Source organism: Dryobates pubescens, chromosome 8 (assembly GCF_014839835.1).
Source record: "Dryobates pubescens isolate bDryPub1 chromosome 8, bDryPub1.pri, whole genome shotgun sequence".
In the NCBI taxonomy this organism is placed as follows: Eukaryota; Metazoa; Chordata; class Aves; order Piciformes; family Picidae; genus Dryobates; species Dryobates pubescens.
In genome coordinates this window covers 10452542-10479635 of record NC_071619.1, presented here as the reverse complement: position 1 = coordinate 10479635, position 27094 = coordinate 10452542, and the positions used below count along the sequence as shown (strand labels likewise).

The 27094-nt window shown below is 43.4% G+C and overlaps 1 protein-coding gene across 1 annotated transcript in view; it reads right to left on the bottom strand.

Annotated features, from left to right (window-relative positions):
- COL17A1 (collagen type XVII alpha 1 chain) overlaps nt 1-23646 on the bottom strand; it is a 37720-nt gene extending 14074 nt beyond the window's left edge. Inside the window, 34 exon segments of the mRNA XM_054163852.1 lie at nt 1471-1551; nt 1782-1817; nt 2358-2393; nt 3040-3066; nt 3385-3456; nt 3813-3848; nt 4192-4254; nt 4675-4710; nt 4898-4933; nt 5308-5361; nt 5472-5507; nt 6141-6203; nt 6703-6807; nt 6913-6975; nt 7562-7588; nt 8064-8090; nt 9024-9062; nt 9655-9870; nt 10320-10469; nt 11056-11100; nt 11228-11305; nt 11675-11857; nt 13071-13136; nt 13506-13577; nt 14658-14729; nt 15464-15607; nt 16537-16680; nt 17082-17129; nt 18634-18669; nt 19543-19590; nt 19949-20086; nt 22013-22111; nt 22865-22909; nt 23592-23646. Of these exon segments, the coding sequence (XP_054019827.1) occupies nt 1471-1551; nt 1782-1817; nt 2358-2393; nt 3040-3066; nt 3385-3456; nt 3813-3848; nt 4192-4254; nt 4675-4710; nt 4898-4933; nt 5308-5361; nt 5472-5507; nt 6141-6203; nt 6703-6807; nt 6913-6975; nt 7562-7588; nt 8064-8090; nt 9024-9062; nt 9655-9870; nt 10320-10469; nt 11056-11100; nt 11228-11305; nt 11675-11857; nt 13071-13136; nt 13506-13577; nt 14658-14729; nt 15464-15607; nt 16537-16680; nt 17082-17129; nt 18634-18669; nt 19543-19590; nt 19949-20086; nt 22013-22111; nt 22865-22909; nt 23592-23646 (2476 nt within the window).
- Between the last annotated feature and the right edge of the window lie 3448 nt (nt 23647-27094).

The window sequence follows — 27094 nt, the reverse complement described above, 5'->3', positions numbered from 1 at the left end:
GAGCCAAGCCTGCTTCCCCTTGCAACCAGGATTTTGCTGTGCCTCAGTTTCCCCAGGACAAAGCAAGCACCCGTCGTGATAGCGTCGTTAACAGCCTGCTGTCTGCTGAAGCCAGACCAGCCACGGAAGACCACGTGGCATTCCTGCCGGCAACATGCCGTGCCTGGCATGTGAGAGTGCCCCAAAGCCTCTAACACACAGCAGCAGCACTCCATAGCTGGGTACAACCAGCTGTGAGTAATTAGAATAGAATAGAATAGAATAGAATAGAATAGAATAGAATAGAATAGAATAGAATAGACCAGGTTGGAAGAGACCTTCAAGATCATCGTGTCCAACCTATCATCCAGCACCACCTAATCAACTAAACCATGCAACCAAGCATCCTGTCAAGCCTCAATTCACTGCCTCTCTGGCATAATGGTTCTTGTTGAGGCTCTCCCCCCACACTGTGGTTGAGAGCCATTTTGCTCCCAGGGTATTCTCTCTCTGTTATATTCCTCCCAGTTTGCATAAAACAGTTAAATTGTTATAGCTGCCCAAACACTGTACATTCCCATTGTAAATGTATTCTGACCATACATCAAACCTTTGGATATGTGTGGGCAATTTTCATGTTAATAAAGGTTATTAATATTTTGATTACTATTGCCATATCATTTACAAATAAAGGAAATATTATTCCTTTTCAACAATGCCCCAGGTATTACTTGAATTTCTGGAGAAGAAGTTTGTTTCCCATCACGTGGCGATCAAAGTGCGTGATGCCTCTTAGACTGAGGAAGTAACCAGAAGGTCGCTCGCCTCAATTGGTTTGCTAGTGCTCACCTTCTCCAGCACTAGCTTTAGCTGTATAGCTGGGAGAGGCACAGAAGTGCCATGAGTACAGAACTCTGCTGGCTGTCACCAGCATGCTGGAGGGCAGTGTCTGACCTGAGACAGAGGAGGCTGAGGATTAAGCTCATGCATAGCCAGAGTCTGTCTGTGTGTGTTTGTGTGAAAGTTTTGCAGATGCTCATGTGGGATTTCTGCTGTCTTAAGTTCAAAGCTAAGACTGGGAAACAAGCACATTACAGTACCAGTGCTGGGAGAGGGATTAGACACAAGTCTGCTTTCCTGAGAGGCAAAAGAACTTGATTCTAACTTGCTGAATTTGACCTATCACTACTTTGTATTCATCAGATCAAAGGACATAACCAGTGTTCCCAGTTTCTTCATCTTCTCAGCCCTTCCTTGCATCCTTCCCTCTGAGATCATATGCCACCTCTCCCCTTGAGGCTGCTATCTTCCTAACTCAGCCTGAGATAGTTTTTTTTCTGCAGGGAAGGGTGAGGACCATAAGGTCTGCCTGAGCAATCTTGCCCCCCAGACAGAGTGGCCTGGCAGAGACAATAAACATCACATATTACATTAAGAACTGGATGAACAGCAATGTAAGATGCCTGAAAAGTGTACAGCAGAGGAGCTCACCTGGAACACCTGGGGGTCCAGTGGGGCCAGGTGGGCCTGGCGGACCTGGTGGGCCTGGCAAAGCAACAGTTGACGAACCCTCTGCAACACAAACACATAGTCTTGCACACATACACCTAAGCAAACACCTCCAGCAACTGTGTAACAAAGCTATCATTAAGAAATGACACATCTCTAGCATATGCATTCTCCATCGCAGGGAACCCCAGGACAGGTCTGACGCACAGCTAAGATGCATTTAGGAGGCCTAACGAAAACCAGAGAAAATCTTCCAAAAGCAGAGGTGCTTGAACTTTCACAGCACTACATACCAGCACTTATGACTCTCCCTGGAGCTCCAGTTTCTCCTAAGAAAACAAAGAGACAAAAGATTAAATTCTTTTTGTTAGGGAAGATCTGTCACTAGCTCAATGACATTGTCTTACTGAACATGTGATTTCTGTTCTCTCTGCCTGTGACCTCTTGTCTGAGAAGTCACAGAGCTAGAAGGTCGTGGGGGAACTGACAAAGCTCATCAGAGCTGATCAGAGCTGCTGATCAGCTTGCCAAGCACTTAGTCTGCCATTATAGGTAATAGGCCTTGATTTACCAGAAGGAGGCATACAACCTCCATCGCAATCACCAGGCATCATACTCATATACTCAGAGCAGAACCAGGTTTGCTAACGTTTTCTCAGCAGAGAACTGTCATGCTGAGCGCCTCAACGAACGTCCTGCCTTTGGTGCACACCCAGGGAGACTTGGCTATTATGTTTCTCAGACCTTTCTTTCCTAAAGCCACTAGATGCCACTGTTGATTCAGGGACTGGTCAGCACAGCAAACAATCCTCCCTATAATGAAGTGCTTTGGTAGAAATACGAGGAAATACGATAGAAACAACACTCACCTTTAGCCCCTGGTCGGCCAGGGTTGCCTGGAAGTCCTGATACAAGGTAGATAAACAATTTAAAATGGTTAGTGCAAATATAGTTTGCTCTATTTTTTCCAGGTTCCTGAGCTGAGTTCCACTTGAGGGTTTACAGAAGAATCTCCCTGCTCAACAGCCTGGCTTTCAGAATTTATAAACAGATTCCTGACAGCAAGTGATGGAGTTCACAGTGGACTGTACTCTCTGCTGGTAGTGTCCCTGGGCATAGTTAAGGGATCCCCTTCTCCCACTGCTCCCTGGATGATGGCACAGCTCCCTAAATTTAACTGTAGCTTCTTCCAAGTACTACTCTCTGTTCCAAGGTTCCTGGATAAATTCCCTGGTGACTTGCTCCCCAAAACACCTCTGCTTGCAGACATCACGTCCTCTGTTTCCACCTGTACTGCTACATCCTCTCCTTTCTGTTTCAACTGCTCATTAGGACTTTTCAGTGATGCACAGGGAACTGAAACTATGTTTTGGGGAGAGGCGAGTTTTCAATGCTCCAAGTCCCTGCATTCCTCAAAAGCCAAAGGAGATGCATAAACATTGGGATAACACTTTGGAAGCCTTGAGCATCACAGAGGGAAAATTGCATGGGGTTTTTGAGCCTCTATCACTGTCTGTCACTGATAAATTGGAACATGGTGAAAAAGCCTACCTGGTGGTCCTTGGGGTCCTGTGAGACCTGGTAAAAAAAGGCAAAAATTCTAAGATGTTTAAACAAATTTCAAATGAGGAATGGATACAGAGGGAGAAAAAGATGACATTTACTTGAAATAGCACACACTGCACAAGTGGTGTAAATTGGCCTAGCACATGCTATGTAAGCTGAATGCTGACTCATAGCAGCTGATCTCGCTTGCAGTGTGTGCAACCCTGAGATCACAGATTCATCACTGTTTTACAGTACAGAGATCATCTGCCAGCCTTAACTTCAAGTTAAGACTGGAAATTGTTAACAAAGGCTGAAGAAAAAGTGGGTTTGTTCTCTCTGTAGTTTTACCTGGCTGTCCTGCATCTCCAGTGGGTCCTGGAGGACCTCGGGCCCCTGGCATCCCCATAAGACCTGGTTCACCTAGGGATATAATCACCATTAACAAGCTACTAACAAGATTACAATCCAACAATCTGTTCAAGCTTGACCACCAGCCCTCCTTTAGCACTTTCTACCTATTGTATCTTCATGGTCAAACGGCTATTTTCAGCACCAGTGTCTGGGAGGTGAGCATCAGTAACAGAAGAGTTCTTCAGTGATAACAACTCTGCATAAGTTTACAGCCAGATCCTTTATGCATCTCAGTTAACTCTACAGTTCTTCTGAGACAGCAAGACCCTAGAACATGAATCTGCCACCTTCTTCTACCCTTTTACAAATCAACTTTCTCTCAAATTACAAAGTACCTGCACTTCTACCTCAAAGGAATTCCTTACCTCTTTCACCTGGTTGTCCATCACGGCCAGGTTGTCCTACCCAAAGAAAAAGGATTGTTAGTGTTCACTGAAATAGTACCACAGCTGCCCTGTCCTTCTATTAAGCAGAGCACAGCCCTGAACACAAGAGTGTAGCTTTTCATCATATTCCATCTGAAACAAACCTCAGCTGCAGTTACTGAAGATCCAGAAAACATTCACTTGAAATTAATTGCAGGACATCTTTTCTGAGTACACAGACTAATCCTAGCTATCTAGAGAAAAGACTCAGGATCACAGTATGATTCCACTTCCCTGTGAAAGCACAGAAGCTCATAGAAGCACACTCTGGGAAATGGCATTACCCCACATACAAACACAGCTGTTTGCTATTACTCACCTACAGGTCCTTTAGCCCCTGGCTCTCCTGGAGGACCAGGCATTCCTCTTGAGCCTTGTTCACCTGTAGTGAAATGGTATGAAAATTAATCCAAAAAGTCCTGGTGGAGACACAGTTTATGATTTCAGCAATCTTTGGTACTTTGCAATTGAGAACCAACACTGACAGGATGTTCAGGCCTCATGATTTGTAACAGTCTCTGGCCATTAGAAAAGCTCAAGGTGTGAACATAGGGCATGTGAGGGAGAATTTCCCTAAAGCTGAATCCAAAGATTGCTACCAAGATTATGGAAATCAAGAGTGAGATCTATTTGTTTAAAACTTGGGTGCAAAAAACCCCCCACCCTCCTATAACAAAATAACTCCACTGTATTTTTTTCAGAAAGCAAACTGGGATTGGCTGGGCTATAGTGTTATTTGAAAACTCAAATCATGCATGTGTATATTAGACAGGCTGCTACCCCAGGAAAACAATCCACTGACCTGTCATTCCACGGGAGCCCTTCTCACCCTGATCACCTGTGGCACAAAAAAGAGAAGGAATCTGTCAGACTGTTTCATTGTAAAATGTTTCCATCAGTTTGCTTTCTGACAGAAGCACAGAAGGAAAAGCCAAAGAAGCATAAGATGGATTAATACCTACGGACAGTATCTAAAGGAATGCAAAGAAAATATCCACAAGATGATATCTAATTAATCAACATACCTTTGGGTCCAGGGGCTCCAGGGGCTCCTTTCTCACCTGAAAGATATACAGATGATTGAAGAACAGTAATAACAAGTCAGGAAGGGAAAGGAATTTCTTACATCAAGAAAAATCATAGGGGAAACACAGATTCTCTGATATCAGACCTGTATCCTTCAATACAGATTTATCCATACAAGCATATTTCCTTATCTAGACTGCTTTATTATCTCTGTGTCTCTTGTATTTCTCAATTTTTGCTATTAGTGCTAAGTTTAGTTCCCCTTCACCTTTCCCAGTCTTACACTTCTCTTTGCCCCTAGTTCTTTGCCACAATGATACATGCTCAGGTTCAGTCTGCTGCTCAGAGCAGCACTAGGGAAGCACATCAGCTAGCGCTGCTGGAACTGCTGAGGCAGAAAGAAGCTTACCCTTAGCACCTGGGAGACCTGCTTCTCCTCTGAATCCTTGCAGGCCAGGAGGACCTGCAGAAAAATGAGATGGGAGGTTTGAGTTACTCCAGTCACCGTTATGCATTCCTGGTTTTGTTTTTCTCTAGTCTCTAGCTGCCATGGCAAAGGAATGCAGCACTCACCTGGAGGACCTTGTGGGCCTGGAGAACCCATTAGACCTGTGAATAGACATGGATCTTCTTTCAGTATCACCACAATTAGAAAATGAGCAAACCTTTTTGTTCCATGAATCAATAGGTGTTTAGCAGATTTTAAGTCCCACAGCCACTGGAGGAATTTGCATCACTGGCATCCTCAAAACCAGGACAAGAAACCTACACAACTTAGTTCTTGTGACATAGAGAAAGTGGTTTTCCCTCAAGTAACATAAAGAGATTCAGGCCTTCCATCTTGGCTGAGACACTGGGATCTGTGCTTCAGGTGGGTCCCATTTTTTTATAGTCTGACTTCAATCATTGTTACTTGGACTGTAGAGCTGTAGCTCTGTTAGAAGCCTGTTAGGGATGAGGAGCTTGCCTTATTATTTCAGAAAGCAGAACAAAACCAGCTGGAACATCACACATCTGAAAGACTGGTGTTTTGAACAACCTCCCTGCCAATCTCCATTCTCACTACAAATCTCCAAGAATGTATTGCTCTAAAGGCTCTCTGTGCCTACCAAAGTATATTTTATCCAAAATGAGTTCACTTTTCTGATTACTGCAGTGCAACTTAAGTGAAAGAGGAAGGTTGAAGTGTTCATTTGTACCTAACCAGCCTGCTAGGCTCCCTCTGTCTGTCTTCATATTTACCTTTAAGGCCAGCAGAACCTGGTGGTCCAGGTGGCCCTGGAGGGCCTGGCTCACCAACACCACCTGCAGAATAAAAGCATGAATAGATATTGTAGGATACAATTGTGACCCTGTTTTCCCATATTCTTATCTCCTGTTCTTACTCTGGCAAGTGTGACAAATAATCTGCTGGCCAGTTCAAAACACCCAAACAAGCATGAATTGTCCATGAAAAAACCCTAACATCTCACTGGGCTTTAGAATGGGCAAGACAAATCCTCCAGTTTTGGTGACTTGGATAAGAGGGAAGAAGATGACCTTGATACTAAGGTGCTTTTGGTTCTGCCAAATTCAAATCTGATTGTGAGACCTGACAAACCAAAACAACTCTAGTTTATTCATTTAAAATTTGCCCCCCAAAAAAGGGCCCTTATGCCAGATTTGTGCTGGGAAATGTCTGAAATGAAATCTGCATTTGAATAATCAAGTCAAATTCTATCACTGGGGCATTTTATAAATTGGGACCAAACTCTAGCTGTTGTCCCTCTCCTCTTCATGCAAGAATGGGACACCTAGTTCCTACCTCTGTCTCCTTTTTCTCCAAATCCAGGTGGCCCAGGCTCCCCTCGAGGTCCTGGAAGCCCTTCTCGACCTCTTTGTCCCATGGGACCTTCCACACCAGGATCACCTACAGGAAACAAATACCTTGTCAAGGTCACCTCCATGAGGGAAGGCAATAATCACACCATGTGTCAGCAGTTGTGAAGGACTCACAGCAGTGACAGATGCTTACCCATGCTGCCCTTCTGTCCTTTTGGTCCTTCTGGTCCTTGGTGCCCAATTGGACCAGGAATACCTGGAAAGAAAAACACAACAAATGTTCAGAGTCTTTGTCTGTGTACTACAAAAGAATAACATCCAAATTAGAGGAACCTGAAGCCTGGAGAGATTCATCAGCTGGGGTAAAGAATGCTCTGGTAAAGTTGCTCTGGACAAAGTGATCTAGTTGAGGATGCCTCTGCTTACGCTAGAGGGGGTTGGACTAGATGACTTTTGGAGGTCCCTTTCAACCCAGACCATTCTATGATTCTATATTCCCTGGAAGGTGAGTGCTTGGACTCAGATCTCTTTAGAAGAGCATAATATGTATAAGAGCACAAAGAAGGTGGGCCAAATACTTATGCAGCTCTGGGACTCTTTCAAAGGTAGGCTGGGATCTTTACAACCCCAAATTAAACATGCTCAACAAAGTGGAAGTCAAGCTGAGGCCTTGCCTGTAAGCAGGTCTGTACCTTAGCACTAAGGTAGTAAACAACTGACCTAGTCTATGCTAAATATTGATTCTAGACAACCACCTGCTAGGTTTGCAGTGTAAAATGTATTCTTGCCTACTGTAATGTCACTAAATGTCCTTCTTAAAGGGGAATTGTACTACTGCCCACCTGGGACACCAGGAAGTCCTCGCTCTCCTGTAGAGAGAAAGAAATAGACAATCAGTGGGGAATAGGTCTTGTTTTGCCCATTTGCCTCTTCAGCCAACCCTCACCCCTCAAAAGACAAGTTTATATTCCTGGCATGTTTAGAAGCTCTACTATCTCCAGCCATGCAACACTGGCCCCCTTGTGTTCATGAAATGGATTGAATCCTTTACACCATGCAAAGCTCTCTATGATTAAACCAGGTAGAGCTTGGCTTCAGGAATCACTTCTATCCAGGTGAAAGAAGTTTCTAGATTCACAGTGACACCTGTTATTTCTCCTGCTGTGAACTCTAAAATTGTCTTTGTCAAGAAGAGCAAAACCATCCAATCATCACAACAACATCTGAACTGCAAAATGCATCAGCTTCTTGACCTAACTTCTGGAATAACAAAAATACTTTTGGTACCCAGGCATTATGGCAGGCTGCCAATCTACCTGAGAAAGCAGGTAGCTCCAAACTCACCTCTGGGACCTTGAATTCCCATGTCACCTGAGAAGGGAGGAAAGCAATTAAAATCAGGATTGACTTTGAAGATATTTCCAGTGATTACTCATACATTTTACTCTTCTAACTGCTTTCTCATCTTTGATGAAAGATGAAGGAGTTTTGGGTGAACAGAGACACTTCACACTTGAATAGTGCAGGATCAGACCCATCCCCCTAGTGAAAACAGGATCTGGCCTTTCACACTGGCACAGTGCAAGACTGGGCCTCCTCTATTAGTTCTGCTTGGGATCTGGTCCTCTACAGCTTACACAGCCAACTAGTTTTACACTCTAGTAGAACTAGGGAAGTGATTTTCCCTCTGTACTTGGCACTGGTAACAATGCATCTTGAATACTGGGTTCAGTTTTGGGCCAATGACTACAAGAAGGACATTGAGCATGTCCAAAGAAGAGAAATGAAGCTGGAGAGTCATCTGGAGCACAAGTCTTATGAGGAGTGGCTGAGGGAACTGAGGTTGTTTAGTCTGGAGAAAAGGAGGTTCAGGGGAGACCTCACATTCTACAGCTACTTGAAAGGAGGTTGTAGTAAGGTGGGTGTCAGCTTTTTCCTTCAAGTAACAAGCAATAGGCTAAGAGGAAATGGCCTCAAGTTGTGCCAGTGGGAAAAATATCTTCACCAAAAGGAAGCATTGTAATAGGCTGCCCAGGGAAGTTGTTGAGTGACCATCCCTGGAGGTGTTTAAAAGACACATGTATGTGGTGCTTAGGGTCACAGTTTAGTGGTAACTTTACAGTTGAACTCGATTTTAAAGGTATTTTCCAACCTAAATGATTCTATGATTATTTCTGTTTAAGCATAAACCAGCATCATCTTTATCACTGCCAACTGGCCCTTGTGGGCAATGTCTACTCCAAACTCATCCATTGCCAGAGCCAAAGAATAGGACAGGAGAAGAGAAGGGCTATATGGCTGTACCTTTCTGACCAGGTTCTCCTTTCTCCCCTCGGAAGTATCCTGTAAAAGGAAGTGAAGAGGCTGTTAGAGTGCATTACACAAGAGAACAGGTATTAGCTTGACATACAAGGATCCTCCCACTTGGATTCTGAGGCTGCAGGCAGCACAGAGTATCAAGCACAGCATGGCTCTGTAAGTGTACTTTCCTCAGCAAATTTGCTGTCAGAAATCCATGAAACTTCCAAATGTAAGCTCTGCTATTCTTATTTCCATCATCTGCTAAACAGAAGTAAATTATTCCCTTGCTAACATACGTGGCATGAGAAATAAAGTGTGGGTTCATTTTTCCATGCTTTTCTTTCAAGATGGAAAACTCACTTGCTATAGCAAACATGATTGACCCTGGAACAAGATGACAACTTCTTTTCTTCTCCCTTTTCTGCTGGCTTTAAGGGATGCACTACCAGTGTTAGTGGCAGCATTCTGAGTGCCAGCATAGCCTGTCTGTGAGGGCAGGTGATAACACCACTTTCAACAGGCTTAACTGCACTCTAAAAGTCCTGGTCTTTAGGGCCTTGAGGCAAGCAAATCCTCCCACTCCTCTTTAAATAATCTGGTCTCACACAGCATCACAGATGCTGACTCTGCTCACCTCGTTCTATTTCCTTGTTCAGTCTGCTCTTCACCATCAACCAGACTGACTCTTCATTTTCATAGGGGAAGCTTGAGGAGGGTGAAATACCATGAAGAAAGTCTACCCTTGAAACATCCTTTTCTATTTTGGAATTCCCTTGGTTAAGTGCCAGGAGGCCACCGTTGATTTTTTCCAGGTCTTCAACACGAGATTTCAGCTTTCTCACTTCTTCCGCTGCAAGGTTGAAGCACAATGCTGAGGATCATGCTGCCACAGATGCATTCCTGAAATACCCACTTCTAATAGCAGGGCCAAGACGACACCGTGTTACATAGTTATGGCCACTGAGTTTTGCAAGTTTGGTCTTTGCATCTTTCATCCTGCTAGGTATAACTGGAGTTTAAATGACAAATTTGGAATCTGTTAGTCTCTGAGAAGTAAGACCTCAGATCCCAGAGTTTTCCTATGCTGCTCATCTCAAGATTATACATCCCCTTATCAAGGGTTTATATTCTTTATCTATTCTATTTGTAGTATCTTAATGACAGTCACCATCAAGCTGAATGTGCTCCTTCTCAGTTCTTTGGCTCAATATCTCTGGTACTTGGCCTCTTTGCCACCTTGCATCCCCTGTTGGTCTTCCTATCCCATTCAACATTTTTTGTTCCTCAGTTATTTCTTACCCAGAGCAATGAGTCCAAAAAGCAATCCAAGGAGAAGCAACCAGGCCAGAAGCAAACCTAGGAGCCATTTCCACCAGCTACAGCAGGAACCACAGGGACACCAGGATGGTGTTGATCCGACTGCACCTCCCACATCACCATTTCGTATTTCTGGAGGAGGGAAGGGGCAGTCTCCCAGTTAATGAGGAGCAACTTGACTTCAGATTCAAGAATCTCTTAGAATAAGGCCACCACAGTATGGAGAAAAGATCTTTACATCTTACTCTACACACAGTGGCTCTAATTCTAGTCCTTGTGGATGCTGGGAAGAGCGTTCCCAACAGGAATTCCAAGATCTGACAACACTCAGTGTATTTTAAAATGATATCTGGAAAAACATGCTCAATTTTTTATACAGTTTGGAGCCATAAATGACAGCAATAGCCAGCATGGTCTGGTTGAACCCTCTCCTCCCCATTAATCTGTCCTGGTAGCAGAATGCATCTGTACCATTTTCTATCCAATTTTCTCCAGCAATACAAAAAAATACCCCAAATGCCTACTCATCCACAAGCAAATCACTGGTACCAATTCCTCTGGCACATGCCCTGCTCATTACAGACTGAGTAGCCTGCTCAACATTCCCTCCCTCTGATGTCATTGCACAGAGGCCCCTCATGTCACTTGAGAACCATTGCTTTTTTATACATTTTGCTTTGGTGCTTCTTCCAATCATATTCTGAATTGCATCACTTACCTGCATAAGCTGCTTTGTCCCTTGCTGGCATGGATTTCAGTCCTCCTGTAAAAGAGATTTTAATGGTCTTTGTATGCATGATTAAACTTAGGGCACAGGCTTGAAAGGGGAAGGTAGTAATGGAGGGAGAAGGAGAAAGCTCTGATGCATTCTCAAGGGGACAAGCTCTTACCATTTGCATCTGATTTTAAGCCAGTGTCTGTAGCATAAGAGGAGGAAAATCCTTGCTTCTCTTTTTTCAAGGTGTCTTCTACAAAGATCCAGAAAAGGAACTGAATATAATTAAAACCACCAGAATAGAAGTTGGGTCAGGCTTATCTTCTTGTATTGGCAAAAGGCCTATTTTTTATCAAGAAACCACAATAGCTCTGACCATTTCAACTAGATCTAGGTTTTTTGTTTTCAAAGCTCCTAAGCTTTGTAAAGTATTCCAAGGCATACTCTGAAGCTTCAAATGCAAAAGCTAAAACTATATTGCAGCCAGTATAGTTACAGGCTAACTGCCTGCTGGAGCTTTTGATTTGGCTTGTAGGCCTTTGAGTCAGGTGTAATGTCCTGAACTCTGAACTCTCCCCTAAGATCAGTCTCCATTTCTCTGCCTTCAGCATATCCACATGACCCAAAGAAGAGAAGCTACCTCCATTAAGCCCAGTAGCAGAGGCATTAAAGACTTTGCCACTGTCCTTTGACATGATCAAGAGCTCCATCTCCTTCTTGGCTGGGACATTCTCCTTCTCCATCAGCAGAAACTTGCAGTCTTTGTGCAGAACATCATCTCCCTGGGAGCTCAGAACAGTTCCCCCTGGTATATTGGTAAATGATGGGAAAGAGGAAGATATGAATGTGTGCCACAGCACTTCTGTTCATTAAAATACATAATCCTGCTGTGATTGGAGTTACTGTAAACACCCACTAAGAGGCACAGCCATTGTTGAAGCTGAGGAGTGATGTGCATATTGTTAGACTTCTTTAGAGATGTGTATTTCACTAGCAGGGGAGCAACTGCTTTCAGAAACAGAGAGCATCACTAATTCTATCATATATAGAAAACACCTCTTTGCTTCTCAAACACTCATGCTATAGAATCACAGAAACTCAGTCTGAGGACCACCTTTAGTAGACCTACTCTGTCAAGCACAAAGCAGTCTATATCCTTGTGAGCCAAGCATGCTTATGAAGCACTGTACTGTAGTTTACTAACGTTTGGCACAGGCCAAGCAAGACTCAGAATCATTGGTGTGGTCACCCTTCTGCCATGGCACAGTGTCATGTATGCCTGGAATGCTGTACAAACCTAAATTTGCACACAAATTGACACAATTTTGAAACCCAAGATAACTAGAATGGTATTATTCTATTGCTCAAGCAGAAACCTGGAGTAAACCTGTGTTAGAAATGTTATCATCACTTCTGTAGTATTTACATCTGCTTTTTTAGCTTAATCTTTGGGAGCCATTGGTTTACAAAAGAAACTTGGCTTCCCTTGCACAGAAAGTAAGACTAATTTATAGCTCTCAAAATTGCTCAAAGAAAAAAAAGTTGGAGAATATGAATCCAAATCATTCCAGGACAACAGGCCAGCAAAAGGACCTCAACTTCTCCCATTAAAAAAACCTGTCTCCTCATGTGTAAGCAGTTGGGGTTGGGGTTGGTACTACTGCAAAATTATGTTTAAAAGCACCCTTGCAAATATTTTGGCTTCAGATGAAGCACAATTTCACACATCTGATCTATCCAGTTAACTGCCAGCTGGGCAGAAGTAGCTGCAATTAAATCATCCAAGTTACAAAAGAGTGGGAGAGATCTGAATCAGACCTGCTCATTTGCTCATTCATAGCTTCTGGCTCATTTGCTTTCTTTTCAGAAAGGTACTGGTAGGAGACTTGTCTAGTAACAAATTGTGCTTCTGAGGAACCAGGTGTTAGTGTCACTTAACTCCCTGAATCTCTAACTTGTTTGTATCATTATATGCTTCTCCAAGGCTGTACCTAAACAGCTGTGAATGGCACACTCACCTGATGTGGCAGACACACCAGTACTTGTCATGGTGTTACTCTGGGAAGTGTTCTTCATTCCATATGCTGTAATGAAAAAATGAAGAGAATGAAAGAGATGAAGGATAATAAGGTACCTACATACATTCTGACCTTGGGCTGCACACCATTTCAAAACCCTTTTATCATTCAGGGTACCTAGGACAACTCAAAGAAGCAAGGTCATCCTCAGCAAGCAAGTCTTTAATGCTTACATAGGCACTGGGAGCTGTTTCTGCACACACAAAGCAGAGGAAATGTTCCTCAATATCCCTTCATACCACATTGCTCCATGCAAGGAGATGGTAATGAAGGAAACTCTGTCCATAGAATTTTCTAGTCACTATAGAAAAAGTGGGAGAAGGCAGCACACATTGATGAACCTCACACCTTATCTAGGCTTGAAATGTTGCTGACCTGCGGAGGCTGCAGTAGCATTCTGGGTCAGGGTTGAAGAGCTTGGAGCAAGGTTGTTTTGGACTCCAAACACTGCAAAGAAAAACATCATAATGAGGATTATAGGAGTCCTGCAGTGCAGGTGGTATACTGGCTAAAACCAAAACAAAGACAATTATAATAACAATGACCTCTCCCAAGAAACATTGACAGCTAGATGTAGGTATCACAGACCTAACCATTTCTGTTCAACAATCTTCCTTACAAAATATTGGGGGTTTTTCCATAGAGAATTTTGCTGTGTAAGGTACTGTGCTCCCGGGGCAGTAATAGTGACCATTAAAAAACATGATTAGATTGTGAGGCCACTCTCATGGTTGCATGAACATTTCTGCAGGTGGAACACTTGGTGTGGTGGTTTGAAAGGAAAGGCTCTGCTTTCCCTCCCCCACTGAGAAAGAGACCACGGCTAAACCCAGTCGGAGAAATGAGAGTATATTGTACAAGGAAACAGATTCTATGTAACACAACAAATACAGGTATTTTACAATATATACAGGAATATACAGCAAATGAACTCAACCAGAAACCAGACCCCCCACAAAGGGGGCTTCTCCCTGTGCCCCCTTCACCCCCCTACCTCCCTTCTCCCCCAAAAGAGGTAGAAGAAGAGACGAAAAGGGAGTTAGTACAGCAAGCGGAGGCCTATGCACAGGGAGTTAGTTCTTATCTTTTGGCAAGAAGCCCAGAAGCAGATCCAGCCGAGAGGGACAGTGAAGGAAGGAAGACTGAGAGAAAGTACCCAGCTCCCCCGGGTCCAATCTGACCTCCCACAATCCTTGGCCAATGAAATTCGTTTAGAATACCAAAATATTTTACAAACATTTAGCCAGTGTGCCCCTTTCTTAAAGGCATAGCCTCAAACTGCCACACTTGGGAAAAAGATAAATTCAGAAAACAAGAAGCAAATGGTTTGGAAAGTGGCACCTTTAGTGCCAGAATCAGTGACTGCTCTCATATACCCAGTTCCTTTTGCAGGCCCAGTCAGAAACCCTACACAATGACACTGTGCTGTGTAGACATAGTGTTTGACTGAATGGAAGAGAAGTGGTTTAGTCATATTGAAGAGTGTCTTATGAAGTCTACTTGAAGTGAAGAAGAGAAAAATCTGACCTGTAGAGGAAGTGCTTAGGCCTGTGTTCAGAGTATGACTGCTGGGAGATAGGTTATTAGGAACACCAAAAACTGCAAAAAGAGGAAGTGAAATGTTATTACTTCTTTGGAATCAGAAATCCAGCACCTGAAGGTCAGTGGTCCAGTCACAGAAGTTAAGAGTCAGAGTCACTTAGAAATGGAGTGAAAATGTGTAATAGTTGCACAGGGGAAAAATCTTGAAAATTGTGACACCAAACCATTCTTCTACTGAGCTGACAATAGGGAGAAAATCCTACATCAGACAAGCTGCAATCATGAGACCATGTGAGAAAGCAAAGCTTTCAGTAGCATGCCATCATAAGGCTTCCTGTGTTTTTTCTCTGCAGCTGGGAAATGCAGCATCCCTGGCATTTAGAAGTGAGCACACTCAACACTTATCAATTACATCTTCAGTGTATGAGGACCAAAGGGTTAGGCCCAGTAGTTCTTACAATGGACCATGACAATCCAATATTAACTAGTCTAAAACTAGATTGACAGCTAATGTGAGCCTGACCTCACTGATAAAGCTATCATCAAAATCTAGTTGACAGATCAGGCAGTCAGGGCAACAGATCTTCTCTAAGAAGGATTTTCAAATACAGTCAGTGTTGAGGCAGAGAGCATCAGGTTACAGAAAACCAGAGAAAGGGCAAGCATATTCCCTGCCATCATGATTCTTCTATCATTTTAGTTCTTCTTGATGTGGAAAACAAAGCACTGAAGTTGACACAGTTTCAGTATGGAGTTACATCCTTCAAGCCTAGGCAGTCCAGGGAGCATACCTGATCCTGTAGAGTGAGACATTGCATTGATCAAGGAAGAGCTGTTGTGGTATCCACCAAGGGAAGACCCAGCAGGCAAAGTGGAAGACCACATGTATGAAGGGAGGGCAGTATTCAGTATGGTTGTATCATAGGTCCCTGACACTGTAAAAAAAACCAAACAAAAGTGGTTTTTAATGAGACCAGGCTTGTGGCTTAGCATGCAATGCAGACTTACATGGCAAACAACTTCATCTGCCTTAAGTTTCAATTACCCTTGTGGAGTAAACACAATGACTGTAGGTTAACATGGTATAACTGATCTCCAATGCCAGCTGATTACAATCACCTGAATTTTAACCAATGGGATAAAGATTGACCTGATAGTAGGATCATTCACAAAACGACTTGTGAAGAGATTTTATTGCATGTAGATGCTAAGCAGAATAAAGCACTTCAGTTGGACATATAACTTTTGCTTCCCACACGTGGCTCTAACTCATTCATTAGTGCATTGGACTAAAATTTCCAGTTTAGACAGAACTTGAGCCATGCACAAGAAAGAAGGTTTTGCTGGTGGAAGGTTTTTACTGGTGGAAGACAGTGAAGTGAATGTGAATACTACTGTCTCAAGCACTGCAGTGAGGCTTGTAAACAAGAAAAGCTGGTTACAGTACTTTAAGCACCACTTCTATTATTACTAAGTTCTAGTGATCTCTGAACCATGTGGTGTGACCCAAATCTCGTCTTCAGTGCTATCTCCATCTTGATTGGAGATAACAGATCAAATTGCTTTTAGACATGTTTGCTTAGAACTCTTGTCTCTGCCAGAATCACCTCTGAATTAAAGCTGGTGGTAACAGGAATTGGCATAATTTTATGGAAATTAGACAAGTCACTAGAAAGCTACCCAAGGTGGCTCTTAGAGCAACATCTGGACAGTCCTCCAGCATTCTGACTCTTTTTCTGTATTCCCACAGCTTCTGGGCACAGAAGCCATGTATTCTTATTGACATGTTCTTAGCAATTGGGTACTGAATGGCAAATAGTGTTTGGAGAGGTTCCAGCATGGCTAACCATCCTTTGCCAAGTACCTGACTGAGAGCTCTCAGTAACCATCTTTGTCTCCACCACAGCCTTTTTCGGTATCGGGAGCGTATTTGATGGTGTCCGAGTGGGACTGCAGCTGGCTGAGCGACTTCCTTTCAGCAAACGCTTCACGTCATCCAACTCCGTCCCTGGCAGAAAAACCAAGTGTCCAGACTCATCCACAAGCATTGCTTTATTGATCTGTAATCTTGCCCTGGCTAAGCCATTCAGTGGAATTCACCTGACTGTCCATAAAGTTGTACTTTCTGGGCCTGACTATTGGGGGTGCCACTGAATAATGAAGCTCTGGGGCCTGATTTCTCAAACCAAGTACAACAACATCCTTGCAAGAGCACCATCCAACTCACAGCATGCTTCCTTGCTCAGAAAGGGGGGTAATATTAATGCTCCTAACAGAAAAAAAATAAAATTGCTTGCTGCCATCTGTCAACATGAAGACTGGGGTCCCAGAGACACTGCAGACATACCCAGAGCAGCAACACCCTCTGCCTTATATCTGATCCCTTGGAATAAAAGCCACGGCACTTACACCTGCCAGAGGGAGACGCGCTCTGCAGCCGGACTCGTATTTCACTCTCTGAAAAGAGAAAAAGCAGCTCATGAATATGGAGTGAGATGCATTTGTGCCCTGGGCTGGGAATGAATCTTTAGGCTGAAGTAAATTCCTTCCTTCTTGATATGTTCCATCTTGCTGTCTCACTGCTTGATCTGAGCAGCAATGGCCCATGTGAATTGGTTGTAAATTGGTTAGGCTGACTTTGGTTTGGGGTCACATATTGCTACTTTTAATCCCAGAGAGCTATATTTCATTCAGTGAGGGCCTCTGTTGATGTCAATAGCATTGTTACTGCCAGACATACAGAAGGTCTAACTATGCAGTCCTCAATCACACTGATATTCCTATTAACCACAATTATTATTGTCCTTTTGGACAAAAACCTAAGGAGCCAAAAGTATTTTACTAAACACAAAACTTCCATACTACTTTTTAGGTAAAATTCACACTGTCTTCTCTGCATGAGCTATATGATTTAGTCTCTTACAACTTGCTGACTTCTCTTCAGGCTCACTGAATGTAACCAGGGCAGTTTTAAGCCAACATTTTCACTAGGTACTCAACGTATTACTAACTTTTACTGTCCAGCACAAGAGAGTATAGAGTTAATGTGATCAGGTAGGGGCAAGCCTTTAGGCTTGCTACCTACAAGCAAACTGGCCAGCCAGGACATGGGATACATGCTCCTCAGCATGAAATCTGACAGTGCATGCACTATAGAAGAAATAGTAGCTTTGGCATTCATCTGGAGTAGCTGATGGATTGGAATTATTTTCTGAAGTAATATGAGAAGCTGGAGCTGATTCTCTGGTGTCTGTTTTATTATGTATGGCCTAGTTCTGCTGGGAGCTCAGGTATATAGCATGCTAGAGGAGATCTGAGGTAGAATAATTGGTAAGTGTGATACTCTCCAGGAGGAGTGTGCAAAAGCACAGTTTGATTTATATCCACTGCTAAAATTAACTTGGATAAAGTGACATTATAGTTTCCTCTTCAAGCAGCTGGGAACAGATATTACACTCTTACAGAGCAATATAGTCCTGCTTCCCCCAGTGCTGTTAATAAATTATTAGAAGAGCTGAATGATTTAAACAATGCAGAGCTTTGCAGTGAGCTGGCTAAACAGACCACAGCAAGCCCTTAATTTCCTCACCATCTCCTTACTACCAGCATGAGATCATTTCAAGGTTTGGCATTATGGTTTGTAATGTAGATCACAGTGGGAGGACCATGAATACAATTACTGTAAATATGTCAGAGGCAGGTCATAGAGATGGATCAACTGAGTTTATGGTAGTGAACAGACAAGATGGAAGACTATATCCCATATCCCTAGATGTCCAGGTCCCAGGTAGTTCCACCTTTCTGACACAGTCTAAACCATGACAGAGCTCAGGTTTTACACTGAGCTCTGACTGCTCTATAGTAAACTGGGTGATTTCAGCTAAGGAATAGGTCCATTTAATACACCTTGGATCACACTGAAGAACACAAAGGAGGCTTCTAAAAGAACAATATCACTCACCTCGACTTTGGCTTCTCCCTCTTGTAGAAGTAGATGCTGTGAACAGTAATGAGAGAAAAGCAGTATTAGGCTTTACTGTCTCTGAAAATGAGCAGATTCTTGGTCAGAGTGCTTAGACTCAGAAAGCAGCCTTCCTTACTTGGGGCACTGCTAGGGGAATTGAAGCCTAGAGTTTTTACCAGACCCCTTTTAGACCTTAGGGTATCTTAAAGAATAAGTAGGATGCTTAGCCTTTCTGGATCGACTGCTCTTTATTTTTGCATACAAACATCTTGCTCACACATGGTGATCTCCCATCCTACAGCCAAAAGGAAGCTAACAGGCCTGTTTACCCCGCTGACCAAGGTTGGACACCATGAAACTCTGACTCCTCTCTAAGCCAGAAAGATGGCATGATCAGCAGCTCAGAGTTTGGACAGGGCAAGCCCACATCTGCTGACACTGTTCAGTGTGAATATACCACTTGATAGCCAGTTCAACTTTCCATATAAACAGGCTGAAGTCTAGAAAGAGCTGCTGGAAAAGTATATTCAGCAATGGCTAAAAATCCTAAGTATCTGGGCTTTTTTTGGTTGGAAGTCCCAACTAGGGGTGCAGGGGAAGAGGGCAGGAAATATTAGGAAGCATCCCATGTCTGTGTTCTCCTATCCATGTCCTATGCCATATGGGGAGCATCTCAGAAGCAGTTAAGGTAGTAGGTATACAGTATGCACCCTCTGTTTGAGTATGTATCAGCTAAAGACCCTGCTGTCAGCTGTTAATGTCTCCTTTGAAGTCATGAAGCTGAACTGATGGCCCCATACAAAGGCAGCAAAGGTACAGCAAGGCATAATAACGTGCAAAATGCCACTGTGGTCACCAGCTCACATGACCTTGCCGTAATGTTCAGAGGAAAGCTCTATAACATACCAAACTCTTTTCTGGGAATCTCAGGAGAGGAGTTGGCACTGGAGCTCCCTGAAAAAAATCAGAAAGGTCTTCATTAATACTTTGCATAAGATCATTAAAAGGTTTCAAAAGTTGTCTTGCTGGTATCTGTCAAATCCCAGTGGATAAGAAACATTTCCATTAAAAGAAAGAGCTATTCAGGATTACATGGAAGAGCTGCTAATGTCTCTCTACAAAAATATGCCACAACTTCTTTCAGGAATGAGCATTACTAAATATAGGACTTAATCATTAAAATGCATCCCTGATGGCTTACTTCCTAGCAAAACCACAATGGGATTCTTCTGCTATTTGGGACAATCCTGCATTAATGTGACCTCAGTGGAAGCTACACATTGCCTCCTGTCGATGGCATGCTCTGTGATACCTTCGTACGCTGCATGGCGGTTGGCATATGTTTTTCTTTCAAATGTTGAGCCAGGTGATCTGGTGAGAGTAGAGCTGGGAGACTGGGTTTGTCTGTAGCCACAGGATGATGATGATGAATTCAATCTACCACTTCCACCTATGGGAAAAACAAAACGCCAACACCCTCACAAAGTTGAAGATAGGCTCTGGATGTACACCCTGGATGCTTTATATTACTGTCTTCTGAGCAGGACAAATTTGTGTTGGTATTTCACAACTAGAGATGGGCAAGAACCATACTTGGATCTAACTTTGACTCTTCTCCACACTTCAAGCAGTGAGGAGCATTGTCTGTCTTCGTGGTTTCAAAACAAATCTTGTCAAGTTTTGGTCTAGGGGGATGGATGAACTATCTCCTGTGCAGGAATAAATCTGGCTCTTGTTGGTGCTGGGCTATGGTTTGGATATTGACCCACCTGTAAACTCAAGTGCTATATGACACAGGCCACAAAAACTGTGAGACTGTTAAGGCAAACTCCAAGTGCTGAAGGACACAGTTCATGAGATAAGAGAAAGCAGAGACCAGACCATTTCCCTTCCAAAGCAGCTGTCCACATTCTCACTTAGTCATGCCTTAGTCAGTCCAGTTTCTGCACAAGTGATTGAGATGTGCATCAGGCCCCAGGCAGCCTGGAGTTTATTAGTGGCTGTTATAATTCAGACAAAGGAAAGAAATTCTCTAATTCACATCAGTACTGTGGAGAAGAAACTGAGTAGCCATAACTAATGAGCTCCTACTCTTGTATGAAATCCAGTGCTGGAGTATGATCAGAGTGCAGCACAAAGGGGGCCCTGTGTAACATATAAAGCGTGCCACATCCATGCATATCAGCAGGATCAGACTGGATATTGTTTACCCATCCCTGAAGAAAAAAAAAAGCACTCCCTTGTGATATCAACAGAGTGTTCTCTTGCCAACTTTCCCCTCTACAAGGACTTGTTTTGTTCTGCAGCTTTTCTACTTAATACAGTAGAAAGAACTACTATGACAAGCAGGCTGCCGTGAGAGGCATTCTGCAAGCGGAGCGGGAAAGCAGAGATTAGAAAACGCTCTGTGAAACTTGTAGAGCTGGTTATCTCTAAAGTGCAGGTTCTTTTCTCTTCCTCCACACACTGAAAAGAAATAACGAGGGAGATGGGAATCCTTCACAGTCATCTGAGTTTGCAGGGCTGGCTTCAGTTCTCAGACTGGTGCCAGTCCAGACAATTAGACTGACTTCTTCACTGCAGTTACTTCACATCTACCCTGAGGAAAAGTGATTCCACACTGTGGCCTTTAATTGGTATGGAGGTGTCTGTCAGATCTATTTGCTATGGCTAATTCTCCTGTTGAGCCTCCAAACTGCACTTCATTCCCACTGGTTTGCCAGCTCTCTTTTGGAGCATGGAGAATGTTTTCTACAAGGCTAGTTACGCAGTTTGTCCCACTGTGGAGAGAGAGAGAGAGATGTGTGCCAGAAACCTGGCTTGGAAGCTTATTCTTCAGATACCTTTGCTATGACAACCTAACAGGGCAAAGAATTCTGTTAGAGAAGACCCTTGTTTTGATGGAGTAGACAACACATACTGATTTGGCACATCAAGAAAATCTTGTAGACTGCTTGAAGTGCTAAAGCCATGGACACACACGCAAGAAAATATTTTCTAGGAAATGATTTTATAATGTTCTATCTTCAGCAAGACCAACAAAAAGACTAATGAAAACTATGTTTTGAATAGAAATAGTCAGAAGATTGCATTTGGAAAGCCTAAAAGAAGGTAAATTTGGTTTCCAAATGACTTCTTAACAAGACTGGGAATGGCATTTCCCTGTTGAAAATGTGAATTTTGCCATTTCCTCACCCATCCTCACGCACAACTCAGGGAATTAATACTTTTGCTTTCAGTATTCACCCCTTCTACTTTCATAAAACCTATTTTCTTTACCTCTGGCTCATCCTACTTCCCTGCCCTGAACCTCTGCTTAGACCATTTCTGCTGCCTTTGCTCTGTTTCCTCACTGTATAATGTCATCATTGCTTACTTGAAGTCACATAGCTGCTGCTATGGGTGTAAGATCTCTTTTCCACTCCGGTTCCTCCAGTGTGGGATGATGTTTTGAGTCCAGTGCTGCTTCCTCCTTCTGGAAGAGATGAGCACAAGATGAGGTATTTTCTCAGGGTAAAAGATGAGAAAAGCAAGGACACTCAGTGACAAGTATAGCTTCATGTCTGGCAAGATGATCACAACTGCAGAGGTGTCTTGGCAGAGCAGACATTTTACTGCATTTACACTGCAGACGCAGCAGGTTTGTGTTTAAGTTTTCTTCCATACATGGACTGAACTCTTGTTAATCATCACCAGTGTCATTTCTTCCCAACCCAACTGCAGCAAGTTAATCAAGAGCATGGTATGAAGAGCATGGAGATCTTTTCCCTACTCAGTACTTGTACTTCCCCACAGAGGTAGAAACCACTCCTGACATCTGATATTACCAAAAAGTTTCACTCACTGTTGTCAGATGGATAAGATGACGAGAGAATACACTGCAGCCCCAGCAGCAGAGGCTGCTGACCCATCACTTTTGATCCTTGTCCCCAGCAGCCACTCACCACTGGAGACCCTATATCACAGCATAAGTCCTTGGAGAGTCTGGTCTACCAGTTTTGAGTGGACTGTGTGGCTTTGTTTCTGAATACCTAGAGAGCTCCCCAAATACTGCTCCTTCTCTCCAGTAAGTACTTTGGGAGAGGCATTTCTGAAATAGCTTCTCTTTGGGTGGAAGTCTTTCTGCACCAAGACCTGCTGCACCCAGGGATTTATGGAAACAACAGAGTTAAACAGCATGGAGTGGCACAGAACACGGAGCAGAAGTAATGGAATGACTGACACTTACTGGGTGGTAAGGACGTCAGCCTTGTGGTTACAGTCTCTGTAATAACTGGGGAAAGAAAAGGGTGCAGAAGTATTGGTATGTTAATATAGTCAAACAAGGTACATAGTCTATTTAATTTCCGTGGAATAACATGACTTACTCAAAGAAGACTGACTCATTTAAGGAAAAGTCCCTTAAGACCACACTACCTGGAGCCTGCAGTCTCATTAGCACACAATACTGTGTATTTGCTTACAGGCCTTTCTAACTCAACAGTAACTAAGCACATCACTGCCATGAAAGACACTGTTTTCTTTACAAGATCACTGTAAAACATGGAAGTAGTATTTCTGGGCACTTCTGCACCACAGCCATTGCTGCAAAATCAAACCCCTTACTAGATCCCTATTAGCTATTTCCCATAACGTGGACTTCTGTATAATACACAGGAAAAAAAATAATAATCTAAAGAACATTCTCTGGGCCATTCAGGAAACTGCTGTCAGAGGCAGGAGGAGAATACAAATGTCTGCACTACTAGCTAGAAATGTTACCACAGGGAAATCATCTGTGGCTATACAATCAGCTCATATCGTATGTCTCTAAATGTCTGATCTTGGCCTGTTCTATTCCTTCCCCTGACTTCAACAGAGAGAAGGTCTGGTCAGCATTCAAGCCCTTATGATACTGGGCAGTCACTTCTGTGGTTTTGGATGCTTGGCACAAAAATGAGAAATGTTCTTCTTACGTCTTTCAGTAACTTCTGATCCATCTTGCCTCGTCTTCTTTGTTACAGAATCCATACCATTGCCACCTGCAGGGAAAGCAGAAAGACTGCACTCAGAGGTCTGTGAACAGTAGGAGATAACAGGAACTCCCCACAAGTCCCAGTTTTATTCTCCATTCAGCTGGGGACTGGACTGCCTGGAAGACATCTATGTCAGGGAGTTTATAGAGCCATTTCAGAGCCACGTGAAGATTGCCTACAAAACTGGATGCTGCACAATGCAGCAAAGGTGAAACAGCAGAAGGGGTTGTGAAGCCAACAGGTTAGATAGGGGCAACTGAAGCAAATCCACTCAATGAGGGAGAAGTTCAGACCTAGATTTGTATCTAGACCTTGTTGCATTACACTATGGTCTCCAGTTGTGGCCCTATGAAGGCTTGGTCAAAACCACAGGATTGAAATGCAGCTCTACACATCTGCTCTGGGGAGGACTCAACAGTACAGAAGTGGAAAGGCTGGCACTTGCTGGAGTATGCTACCTGCACTATGCCAACACTGCCAGAAAAACCCAAGCAGAGACACTGTTGCACTGTTGACAGCAACACTGTACATTCTCAGGGTACACTGATGATAAAGCCACAGCACTGACTTTAGTGAAGCAGAAAAACACAGAAGATACCTTTAAACTAGCTATTTTCTGTAGCAGGGAACTTAAGGAAGGAAGTGTTTTATTTTGCCTTACAGGAAGGGTAGAGAGGGTTTGGAGGACTTCTCTGTGGATTTAGAATATGATCTCATTTAATGCCAGCTCAGGTCAGTATTGGAATGACTGCTGCACATGCTGTGTATACTCTTCTTCATGACTTGGATCCCTCTCTAGTCAAAATTAGTCTCTTGAAGAGGTATGACTGTCTGCCAAGGCAGGAATAGCACAAAGAAATGTTGTGATCATTGAAAAGAAACATTAGCTAGAAGGGAAGCCACTTCTCTCTGAAGGACATACACTGGTACACGCTCCTAGCCTCTCTAATATGAGATTTTCTCCCGAGCAGCTGCAAACAATGAGAAAGAAGAGATTTGAATTTACATGCAAGGTGACAGTAGGCCAACACTCACTACTGCATTTGAAGACTCCTCCTTAAAATGGAATGCCCAGCTGTAACAAAACCTACACACTTAACAAGTTGAGCCTAAACAAAAAAAAATGGACAAAATTCTTCCCAAGTTTTAGAGCTTAGCTCCAGGCAGAGCCCAAGGCAGTGTTCTCTAATTCAGGTACTATTTGAGTATGATCCCCATTTCACTTACCCTTCTGCAAAGTATCTACCAAGTAGCCCCCTTGATGCTATGCTTGTACTGCCCATGCATGAATAGTGACATAAGGCAGGATGAAGTGGAGAATCTGCAAGAATATCTGAAGTTCAGATTCAGTTCTTTGAGCAGTTCCTGCTATTCCCAGAGCTTCAGAGGAATGGTTTGAGTCTATCAGTCAAGCCACTTTAGCCTCCTATCACAGATCCAGGTGAACTTTGCAGAAAACACCCATGGTGCCCACAGTCCTCATTCTCTGCACCTCAGACCATGATCTTGGCTCTGCAAAAGGGGCTCCTGAATCTACATCCTAGTCGACAACCTTGAAGACAGGATACTACTCAGCCCTTATGCTGTTTGCTAACACTGGGGATTTCCAAAGGACTATCCAGGCCATTGATTCCAAGGTACATGCAGGACTGAAGCTATATGCATTAGCAGAGTTCCTTCTCCTGTGGCTCCAAGGAATAGCAGTATTTCTGCTACTCTTCTTTACTGCTTCAACAGTGGAAGCATCTTCTAAGCTCTTTCCATAAAAACAGGTGCTAAAAGCTCTTGTCTGGACGTCAGAACTGCTGGCTTTGACAGTGGTTTATTTTGGCAGGGCACACAGCTTTCCTACTGCTTTGTAGTCCCAGAACTCCACTTCCTTTCTGCTACTGGGAAGTGGTGATGGTTATGGATGTTGGAAGAGGCCAGCACCACCGTGCATCTTGTTCTGATATCAGTTAAAAAACAAACAAACAGACAAACAAAAGAAACAAAAAAAAACCCTCCAAAAACAAAATGGAGCATCTTTGGAGCCACACAAGCCATAGCCCAGCCCCAGCACATGATCTATATTTGCACGTGTGTTTGCCATACCAGTGCAAAAGCCAGCCCAGGCTCCAGCAGGCTGACTGAGCTGGATTTCCAGCTGCCAGGACTGACTCATTTCCCCAGCTCCTATCTGGATTCATGAAGACATAGCTGTGGGCTATGTCTGTGGCAAAGCAATAGCACTGTTGAATCAGAGAAGCCACTTGCAACCATCTCTAAGCAACAGGCTGGAACTTGTGAAGTAGGATCACTCTTGAACAGTGCAGGCAGTGTAAGACACAGACACCCTATCACCGCCTGAGCAAGAGCTCAGGGGTTGTAGTGCACTTGTGGCACTCACAAAACCAGCAAACTTGCAGACCTTAATGGCACTGGAAACCAGGAGAGGTCTAGCACTGCCTCCCATGTGCACACTGCTTCCTCTCTTCACTGAAAAGCAGGATAGTGATAGCTGCCCAGCTTTGAAGGCATGCTTAGGTCTCTGCTTTCCACATAAGCCTGATACTGCAGGGTGCCTTCTGTACACCCTCTTCCACCTGACTGCAGTGCAGCACACTGGCAAGGATTCTAAGCAGTTTGAGATGAGACATTCAAATCCCTCTTAGTATTTTAGAATTTAGTTATTGCATGCAATGAAAATAAAGTTTATGACAGACATTTTTCAAAGGGAAGGAGAATAGTCACAAAGACATATTTTAATGGAAAATGAAAGCTGGCATGTTTCAGATGCTTTATTCTTCCACAATGCCCTTCCAGTTTTCATGTCAGAATGCTTTTACACTCTCATAGCACATACTTTCAGCTCTCTCCTCCCTCCATTAATAAGGCCCCTGCTGTGAGATCTTCCATTAGGAGAAGAGGCACCAGCAGGTTCTAAGATTAATAATTTTTAATGTCAGTTGGACCCTTTGATCATGAATACTCTTGAGACTCAGTAGATTCCTCCGTACCACGTGACTGACATAGCAAATGCTATGTCTACCATCACATCAAATGTCTCTTGTGCCCCTTTCTCTTAATGAAGCCTCTCAAGTGCCATCACCTTGGGACTAGTTAAAAATGGCTCCTTCTCTCTTTCACTCCACAGTATAGGAATTGGACCTTATCATTCTGATTTAAATTTCCAGCCATTCTACCAAAACCAACCCAGTCAGAATTCAATCAACCAAATCATGCTTCCACATCTGCTCATTTTGTAGATTCACTGCAATGATGCTAATGCCAGAGAAACAGGTTAGATGCCCAACCACAGCGTGAACATGCCATAGGAACAAAACTGTGCTCTGCCCACAGCTAGCCTGGCTTCTTTTGACACCAAAATGTTCTTATTTGCCAGAGCACAAGCAGGAGCATTGCCCAGACTTCACTCTGCATTGCCAGGTGCCTTCGTTTCA